The sequence below is a fragment of the Chiloscyllium plagiosum genome, chromosome 9, assembly GCF_004010195.1.
Source record: "Chiloscyllium plagiosum isolate BGI_BamShark_2017 chromosome 9, ASM401019v2, whole genome shotgun sequence".
In the NCBI taxonomy this organism is placed as follows: Eukaryota; Metazoa; Chordata; class Chondrichthyes; order Orectolobiformes; family Hemiscylliidae; genus Chiloscyllium; species Chiloscyllium plagiosum.
The window spans coordinates 82,065,977-82,076,561 of record NC_057718.1 but is presented as its reverse complement, the minus strand read 5'-3'; the positions used below and the strand labels follow the sequence as shown (position 1 = coordinate 82,076,561).

General features: G+C 42.3%; 1 protein-coding gene across 1 annotated transcript in view; it reads right to left on the bottom strand.

Moving 5' to 3' along the window:
* Positions 1-10,585, bottom strand: part of dzank1 (double zinc ribbon and ankyrin repeat domains 1) — a 102,239-nt gene that overhangs the window by 60,091 nt on the left and 31,563 nt on the right. The window contains exons 11-12 of the mRNA XM_043696847.1: positions 9,592-9,714; positions 5,739-5,903 (exon numbers count right to left, since the gene is read on the bottom strand). Coding sequence (XP_043552782.1) covers positions 5,739-5,903; positions 9,592-9,714 — 288 coding nt within the window. The remainder of the gene's footprint in view (positions 1-5,738; positions 5,904-9,591; positions 9,715-10,585) is intronic.

The following is a 10,585-nucleotide window of genomic DNA, read 5'->3' as shown; positions in this document are numbered from 1 at the left end:
CCATTTGGATACAGAACTGGCTCAAAGGTAGAAGACAGAGGGTGGTGGTGGAGGGTTGGTTTTCAGACTGGAGGCCTGTGACCAGTGGAGTGCCACAAGTTTTGGTGCTGCGCCCTCTACGTTTTGTCATTTACGTAAATGATTTGGATGCGAGCATAAGAGGTACAGTTAGTAAGTTTGCAGATGACACCAAAATTGGAGGTGTAGTGGACAGCGAAGAGGGTTACCTCAGATTACAACGGGATCTTGACCAGATGGGCCAATGGGCTGAGAAGTGGCAGATGGAGTTTAATTGAGAGAAACGCAAGGCACTGCATTTTGGGAAAGCAAATCTTAGCAGGACTTATGCACTTAATGGTAAGGTCCTAGAGAGTGTTGCTGAACAAAGACACCTTGGAGTGCAGGTTCATAGATCCTTGAAAAGTGGAGTCAAAGGTAGATACGATAGTGAAGGCAGTATTTGGTATGCTTTCCTTTATTGGTCAGAGTATTGAGTACAGGAGTTGGGAGGTCATGTTGCGGCTGTACAGGACATTGGTTAGGCCACTGTAGGAATATTGCGTGCAATTCTGGTCTCCTTCCTATCGGAAAGATGTTGTGAAACTTGAAAGGGTTCAGAAAAGATATAAGGATGTTACCAGGGTTGGAGTATCTGAGCTACAAGGAGAGGCTGAACAGGCTGGGGCTGTTTTTCCCTTGAGCGTCGGAGGCTGAGGGGTGACCTTATAGAGGTGTACAAAATTGAGGGGCATGGATAGGATAAATAGACAAAGTCTTTTTCCCTGGGGTCGGGGAGTCCAGAACTAGAGGGCACAGGTTTAGGGTGAGAGTGGAAAGATATAAGAGAGATCTAAGGGGCAACTTTTTCACGCAGAGGGTAGTACGTGTATGGAATGAGTTGCCAGAGGATGTGGTGGAGGTTGGTACAATTGCAACATTTAAGAGGCATTTGGATGGGTATATGAATTTGAAAGGTTTGGTGGGATATGGGCCGGGTGCTGGCAGGTGGGACTAGATTGGGTTGGGATATCTGGTTGGCATGGATGGTTGGACCGCAGGGTCTGTTTCCATGCTGTACATCTCTATGACTCTAAAAACTGAAACATCTTATCAGCGGATGAAACACTCCAAACAATCATCACAGGAATTCCTAGACAACATCAAGAACAAAACCATAGACAAGGACGAAGCAATGGTGTCATTCGATGTAACGGTACTATTTACCTCAATTGACAAAACCCTAGCCAAAGAGACAACAGCCAACCTCCTGGACAAACAGAACAGACAACACGACGGGGAACCTATCAACAACGACAGCATTCTAGTAGACCTGTGCTTGACGACACAGTTCACATTAAACAGCCACATGTATGAACAGATTAATGGATGCCTATGAGTTCACGTAGGCTCTTTTAACAAGGTTATGTTGTCCTTGGCAATTTTTTTCCAGAGAGGTGATAAATGACATGTTCTGAAAAATCTGTGATTGGATGGATTTTAGGGCAATTCGTTGACAACTAACAGATACTGCCTCAGGCAGAAAGCTTTTATGTTTAATAAATACACTTGTATAATGAAAGAGGAGTGGCCAGTTTGCCTAGCTGAGCTGTTCTCTGGTTTGGTTGTAAAGCAGCAGAGGGTGTGCGCGTGTATGTGATGAGAGGCTGCGGGTCTCTCTCTCTCTCTCCCCCTGTAAGAACTGGCGTTAATAGGGATTGTTGAAGTATTTTGGAACAGCATCATTAAGTTGGGATAGTCTGTTGGGTTTGCAGATAAGATAAGTTATTCGGTATTCTGCGTTTGGTTCTTTGTGTTTCATTCCGCAACCGTGTAAATTGATTCTGTTTTGTTTAAAACTAAATGGTTTGACCAGCTGATTCTTTCATGGAATATCCACTGTACACCTGCTTAAGTCAAATAGCAAAATTAGGGTCTGAGCTACCTTCTTGAAATGTTTTGAGGGGTCTGGCCTGGTCCATAACACCCATCTCCAGGCTCATAGCAGAAGCAGTGATGCAAGAACTGGAACCAACAGCCCTCCCACAAATCCGACCCAAGCTCTGGATCAGATATGTTGACAACATATTTGTAATAATTAAGAGAACAGAGATTGAGAACACAAACTGGATTATCAACACTGCTCACCGGGAACAAGTTTATGAGAGAGGTGGTAACCAACAACTAACTCCCATTCCTGAATGTGATGTTAGAAAGAACACAGAACGGTGAGTGCACAACAAAAGTCGAACAGAAAAGCCACACACACGGACCAGATCCTGAACTACAACAGCAACCACACAAATACACACAAGAAAAATTGCATTAGGACCCTGCATAAAGAAAAAGAACACCTTTAAAAAGTCTTTGCCAAGAACACATATCCCCACAACTTCAACTGCAGATACCTAGCAGATAAACAACACAACGAGGACATACCACGACCCAATATACTAGCCACACTACCTTACATAAACAAAAATGGCAGAACTAACAGCCAGACATCTCCAATTACTCGGATTCATGACAGCCTATAAACCGGCAGACACGCTCAGACAATAACTAACAAGAACAAAAGACTCAATACGTATCATGTGCAAGACCAACGTAATTTACTAGATTCCATGCAAAGACTGCATAAAACACCATATAGGACAAACAGGCAGACAACTAGCAATCCTCATCCATGCACACCAACTAGCCACTAAACGCCATGACCAGATGTCCCTAGTAGCCACACACATAGATGACAAGGATTACAAATTTGACTGAGACAACACAACAGTATTAGGATAAGCTAAACAGAGGACAGCGAGAGAATTCTGGATGCAGGGTTGCTCACTGAGCTGCAAGGTTCTTTTCAGGCATTTTTATATTGGACAAACAGGCTGAATATTAGCCACCAGGATACATGAACATCAACTAGCCACAAAAAGACATGACCCACTTTCACTCGTATCCTTACATACGGATGAAGAAGGACTCCACTTCAACTGGGACAACACATCCATCCTAGGACCAGCCAAACAGAGACACGGATGAGAATTCCTAGAAGCATGGCATTCCAATCTGAACTCTATCAAAAACACATTGACTTGGATCCCACTTACCACCCCCTGAGAAAAACAGGTAATGACATCACCATAGGAAATGACGTCACCACAGGAAATAACATCTTCGACCCAAGGAAACCCAAACACATTAGGGGCTACACTAGCAGTAAGTGGGCTACACTACCAGTACTTCATCCGGAGGCTCACTGAAGATGTTACCTAGTATAGTGACAAAATGTCTGAAAACGAACCTTCCAGCTCAGCGAGCACACCTACATCCAGAACCTCAACCTGAGCTGCAAATCTTCTCAAAACTCGCTAGCCAGATAATTTCTAGAAGCATGGCACTCATCCATGGACTCCATCAAATACACATTGATCTAGACCCGACATACTGACCACTGCAACGACTGACCGGAACTGGTAACCTGAAGCAGCAGGAACGGAACCAAATAAATTCCAGAGGACATAGTACAGCAGTGCTTCACAGGATGCTCCTAAGCACTGACAATGTCACCTGGACAGGGGATTAAATGTCTGCAAATCATCTTCCAACTTCTTTTCAAGAAGAATGTAGCATTTGCAATTCTCTAATACTTTGGTACCACTCCTGCATCAAAATGATTGGAAGGTGATGGCCAATGCGTCTGCAATTTCCACCTTTACTTCTCTCAATATCCTTGAATGCACCTGGGTCCAGTCCAAGTGTCTTACCAACTTTACATACAACCAGTCTAACATCTCCTTTTTATCAATTTTTAATTCATCCAATATCTCAACGACCTCCTCTTCCATTATGAGTTTGACAGGATCTTCTCCTTTGGCAAAGACAGATGCAACGTACTTATCAAACAAAATAAAAGAACTGCAGATGCTAAAAAAAACTGAAATAAAACCAGAAATAGCTGGAGAAATTCAGCAGCTCTGGCAGCATCTGTGGAGAGAAAACAAAGTCAATGTTGCAGGTCCAGTGACACTCTTTCAGAATGCATTCTGAAGAAGAGTCACTGGACCCAAAATGTTGACTCTGCTTTCTCTCTAAAGAGAGAAAAAAAACCTGCAGATGCTGGAATCCAAGATAGACAAGCAAGAGGCTGGAAGAACACAGCAAGGCAAGTAGCATCAGGATGTGGAGAAATCGACATTTCGGATTTAACCCTTCTTCAGGTCTAGGGGTGGATATAAGGGGAGCTGCAGACAAAAGGGTTTGCAGGGCAGGGTGGTGAAGTGGTGTTAGGTGAAGAAGATAGGTAGAGGGTATGACCTTGTTGGTCAATGGAAGGAATGAATCTGGAAGGTGGCTGGGAGGAGCCGGGGGGGCAGGGAAGGGGGGATATTTAAAATTGGAGAACTCAGTGTTGACCCTTCTGGGCTGTAGGCTGCCCAGGTGGAAGATGAGGTGTTATTCCTCCAATTTGCGGTTTGATTTGTTGTGGCAATGGAGGAGGCCAAGGATGGTAATGTTGGAAAGGGAATGGGAATGGGAAGTAAAATGGATGACGACTGGGAGTCCGGTCAGCCCCTGTGGGGCTGGCTGAGATGCTCAGTGAACCATTCCCTAAGTTAACATTTGGTCTCCCTGATGTCAAGAAGACCACATTGGGAGCACCTGATGCAGTAAACTAAGTTGGAAAAGGGGCAGATGAATCTCTGTATCTTCGAGAAGGACTGTTTAGGCTTCTGGGTGGGGATGAGGGGGGTGGTGTGCCAGCATGTCTTGCACCTTTTCCTGTTGCAGGGGAAGCTACTTGGGGGTTCAGAGGTGTTGGTGGGGAGAGTGGCGCAAACCAAGGACTGGTGAAGGAAATGGTCCTTGTGGAAGGCAGAGAAGGGTGGGGAGGGGAAGATGCTCTTGGTGGTAGTGTCTAGTTGGAGTTGGTGGAAGTGTTTAAGGATGATGCATCGGACACAGAGAAAAGTGGGCTGGTAGGCAAGGACAATGTTTTAATTGCATGGGGGGGTTTAGAGCAGTGGAACGGGGTATGGAGGTGGCGCAGTGGAGGGTTGTCTGAATGACAGAGGGAAGAAAAGCACATTGTTTGAAATAGGTGGACATCTGGGATGCTTAGGAATGGAATGTCTCCTTGTCCGAGTAGATGACACGGAAGCGGAGGAATTGGGAGAACAGGATGGAGTTCTTGTGGGATACTGGGTGGGAGGAGATGTAGTCCAGGTCATTCTCTCTAAAGAAGCAGCCATACCTGTTGGATTTCTCCAGCTTTTTTTTGGTTTTGTTGCAAAATACTCATTTATTGTTTCAATCATGCCCGCCGCCTCCATGCCCATATCCCTCTTTAATATCTAATCAACCCTACTCCCTTCTCTACTTTTTTGAAATACCTATAGTTGACTTCTGAATTGCCTTTTTATGTTAGCTGCCAGTTCCTTCTCATAGTCTCTTTGTTTCCTTCCCTTTTGAACTTTTCATGTTCAGCTTGTTATAAATGAGAGGGTTCAAAGATAATGAGAAGAACACTACATAATACATTCATTTTCTTTCTGATTGCTTTCAGAACTGGTCTGGGGGTTAAAGCTTAATTCTTGAAGACTACAAAACAATTCTGCAGGGCTATCGATCCTGAGTGACATCGATATGGGGATGCAGTTAGTTTTGGGCTTCAAATGTGCTAGAAAGAAACGCAGGAATTTGGTCAGTGCTGATGATGAGGATTATTTAATAGGACCTACCTCCGCCAGAACTGTGGATTGGCCAGAACCAAGAAGTGTACTGTTGTGTGAATCCATCCGCACAGGGGGTTCCAGGTAAAGGCCGCAGCTTCCACAGAAACGAGCATATGGATGGTTAGTTGCTCCACACTTTGAGCAGCTGAGGTAGCTCATGGGAGGACCAGGCTATAACAAAATAAGAAGGAGCATTTATTTAGTCTTTTTCATGTTCTCATAACATCTCAAATCACTTCACATTCAAAGAAACAGTTTGAGAGTTGCAGTCAATATTACAATGTAGGAAACATTGCAGCTAATTTGCACACAGCATTTTTTAAAAAAATGGGATAGTGGTACTTGAAAGATTAATGTTGACCAGAAAATCTGGAAATGTCCTTTTTTTTTTAAGATCTTTTACAGCAACCAGGGAGTGTAGTCATGGTACTAATTGCACACAAGCATGAGTGCTCTTACTGCTGCAGCATATCACCTGGATTGGAACCATTCTGATCAATATTTGGGACATTGAGTTTCTGCAGCATAAGCACCAGCAATCATGCTGAACTGAAGCTCGCAAGCGGCTCCCTCCACAGATGTTGATTGAACTGCTGATAGTGACCAGCACTTTCTAGTTTTTTTTTTAAGATTGCCTAAATCAGGAGAGTTAAAAATCACACAACACCAGGTTATAGTCCAACAGGTTTAACTGGAAGCACACTAGCATTGCTCCGAAAGCTAGTGTGCTTCCAATTAAACATGTTGGACTATAACCTGGTGTTGTGTGATTTTTAACTTTGTACACCCCAGTCCAACACCGGCATCTCCAAATCATAAATCATGAGAATGTGTTTGGATAATCCAACACATTTGTAGCTTATTTGCCCAAGTCTATTTGAAGTAACGCTTCATCCAAGCATCTTGGTTAAGCTTCTCTGACCAAGGAATCAACTTCTGCAACAGGGAAATGAGCAAGAATCAGAAAGGATATAGTATTAAGAAATATTTAAAAAAATAGCTTATAAATACATCTGGAAAATGTTCATAAAGCACTTCACATGAAACTCGATAGGAAACATTTTACTGTTGCAGTCTTCAAGCAGTGGCTGGGCTGTCTAATGGAGTATCAATGGCAATAAGTCTATAGGCTACACTTAGCAAGGTGTCTTGGCTATTAGTTTTGCCTTTTCGCTTTCTGGAAACAATTCCATAATCAGGCAGTGCAGCAATCTAGAATTCCATAACATCATCAATCATCTACTTCCATCCATGCCACGTTAACTCTTGTTGCACTCTCTGATTTCTAGATATGCCTATTGACCTGGAGTCCGCAGAATAGGACTTGGAGAAGTGACAGTTGACTTGAAGAAGCACCAACACATAAATATAAAGCAATTTAAGAGGGATCTGTGCCCAATGAATCACAGAACACAAAACTGAAAAAGGACAGCAAAGGAGAAAGCTTGGCTCCAAGCTACGTCAAGGAGATCACAGAGGGCAATACTGGAAGTCCAATCCACAAAGAAAACCTGCAACTTTCCACACCATGGAACCACATAGTAGGAATGAAAATACATCTGAGAGCATGAAAGCTTGGATTTCTGGCTTATATTATGTTCCAATATCAGACATCAGCAAACAGTATTTTACCAAGTTGCAGTGTCAATTTGTAAGAACACCTGCGGCCAGACTCTCAGGAGGCCATACAGCAGTCACTCTCATGCACTCCAGGTTGTGTAAGCCTTGCTTGAGCTGTCCATTAGTGTGTTCTGTCATAGCTCCAGTGATCCTGCCATTCAGGTTGTATCTGTTCAGCTGGTGAAAGTGGTGTGGATTGTGCTAACATGGGGCAGGTGTAAACTACACTGACTTTGACCTAAGGACCCAGCTTTGGATGCACTGAGCTAAAAGGTTGTGGTGGGAGGCCATGTTAATTCGCACAGCATGTTAGTGCCATGACTACTTGCCAGTAAAGAGGGTAAGAAGCACTCGCCAGTTGAAATTTGAGAAGAACTCTTTAAATTTAACTTCTTCTTCCTTGCATTAAAAAATTGAAGGATAATCTAAATAAGGTGTTTTAAATTGAGAAAAGGGTACAATAAGGTTGATGCAGAAATGCTACTTCCTCTGCTGGGAAAATTCAGACCCAAGAGAACATAACTTTAACATTACAGCAAAGCCATTTAAGAAAGAAATTAGAAAACCTTTTCAGGCAAATGACAACAGAAATGTGGAGTTCTCCTGCCTAATATAGTGTGAATGTTAGGACAATTGGAGTTTAAGGCTGAGATTGATAAAAGATTTGTAAAGTCACCAAGTGAAAAAGGACTTGAAGGTACAACTCAGCTGATGATCTAATTAAATAATAGAGTAGAATCAAAGGGCTGAATGATGTTCTCATAAATGAAGTTGGAGGAATTTATTTTTTGATTTGGGATAAACTCTTGTTTTGCATTTATTAAAGGTAAGGAATTTTACAGCTGAAGAATAAAAGATCTTTTTACATCTGAAGCCCAAAATCTGTCAGATATTTTCAGTTCAGGTCGGGAACACATTAACATAGAGGAATGGGATGGATTGTACTAACATTGGCTGGGTGTAAACTACATTGTCTTTGACCTAAGGACCCAGTTTTGAATGTGCTGATTGAGTGGTGGGAAGTGATGCTGATTGGCACACTATGTTGGCACTATGACTGCTCGGCAGTAAAAAGGGCAAGAAGCACTTGCCAGTTGAAAGTTAAGGAAGAAGAAATGTTTTGTTTCCATAAAGGATACTAGCTGATTCAAAGGTTTCCTGAAGGCTTTATACATTCCATCAGTCTCAGCCTCAGCTTAGGGGTCAATTATATCAGTAGAAAAACCTATAGCCCTTTCCAGCTGAACTCTGGCATTGGTGTTTTAATAAAATTGTTTGTGGGATGTCAGCACAGCTGTCAAGTGCTGTATTTATTGCCCATCCCTTTTTATCCTGGAGAAAGCAGTGATGAGCTGCCTTCTTGATTTTCTGTAGTCCTTGTGAAGTAAATACACCCACAATAACTGCACAGCTTTGTGACAGTATCATAGAGAAGCACTGCCTCTTGACACAATGCTCCCCAGAAATCTTGAGCCGAGAAACCTCTTGGGCAGGAGAAGGGAACCGCTTCATGTGTGGGTCTCAGAGGCTAATCACAGCTCCTCGAGATCCCACAATATGACATGGCTGATCCTGTCTCCAAAAAAAAAAAGAAAGTTACTGAATTCCCATTATGCGGAGTATTTGCAGGCACCGCCGCTTCAAATAGTGCCTCGAAATGTTGGCCAATACAAATCCAGTGCCACCGAATACTTTGAGAGTTAAAATGACATTGGGGCTTTCAGTGATACCATAGGACTTTAGATGTAAAAACTTTGATGAGACCCAGGGCTGTTTCAAGTGGAATTTTGAGCTGTATCGCTGATGATCTAAATGCAGTAATGTAGTAATTCAAATTTCAGATTGTTGTACCCACTCATATGCAGCAGAATGACTTACTGAATAAATTTTGTGAGAAGATGACAAGCTTCAATTTGCACCAAGGCTAAGAATAAGAAGTCAGCAGAATTAGAGGGAGTGGATAGGGGCATGTGAGCTCTTTACAACATAATCTGCCACATTGCCTCCAAATCTATGTTCCTTTTATCTTCCTGAAGGAAATCCTTTCAATTCACCTCCTGACATTTCAACAACCTGCATTTCTAGAGTGTGTTTACTTTGGGAAATATCATCCCAAATGACCTTCATCATCAGACAACTTTTAGTATTGAACCAGATGAAGGTATTTGGACAAGGACAAAAAGTGTGATAAAATTCTGACATCTAACTCCATTATTTAATGCTTTATTTAGTTGCATGCCTTGGCTCCACACCAGTCGCAGAATCGTGCATCAGTGTTGTTAATCCGGCCACACTTGGAACATGCCAGCATCTTTCCTTCATGACTTGGTAATGGTGGAGGGAAATCTCCATTAAAATGAGTCTGTTTTATAGAAACAAGAAAAAAAAATTAACATCCAAATTCTAAAACAATTTCAGTGCACGTGGAAAGAAATAGAAAACGTGAAATAATGGATAAATCTATTTTACTTCTGTTCAAATTATTGTTTTGTAAATTTTGCTTCTTCTCCCTTGCATTTAGAAAGTTGAAGGATGATCTAAGCAAGAGGTTTTAAATTGGGAAACGGGTACAATAGAATTGATGGGGAAATTCAGATCCAAGAGTGTGACTTTAACATTAGAGTGAAGTCATTTTAGGAGGAAAAGACTGAGATTGATAGAAGTTTTGTAAAGGTACACAGAGAGAGAGAGAGAGAGAGAGAGAGAACTCTGATATACTCTGCAGTTAAGCAATCTTTTTTAGTAAGATCTGCAAAACAAAGTAACACATACAGACAATTCAATTTTATTCACTTACTGCATGTGACAGAATGCATTAGTTAGCAGGTCATCATTCACCAGCTGCAGCTGCAAGCTGTATTCAGACAAGCTACACTAGGAAAAGTGCAAGATTTATTTGCTAACAGTTGGCCTTCTGAAACAAGCTGTTGTTTCTCCTATTTTGAGGGGACTGGGACTTTGGACTTGCCTGCAACCTGACCAGGGCACTTGCCTGCTCTGCTGCTAGCCAGCTTGTGTTTTTTTTTGTTGTTGCTTTATCCTTGGAATGTGAATGTCACTGGTTAGGGCAGCTTTTGTTGTCCATACTTTATTGCATTTGAACTGAATGGTTTGCTAGGCCATTTCAGGCAGCAGTTAATAGTCAACTACATTGCTCTGGGTCTGGATTCAAATTTAGGCCAGGCTGGGTAAGGATAGCAGATTTTTTTCCCTAAAGGTCATGAAAATACTTG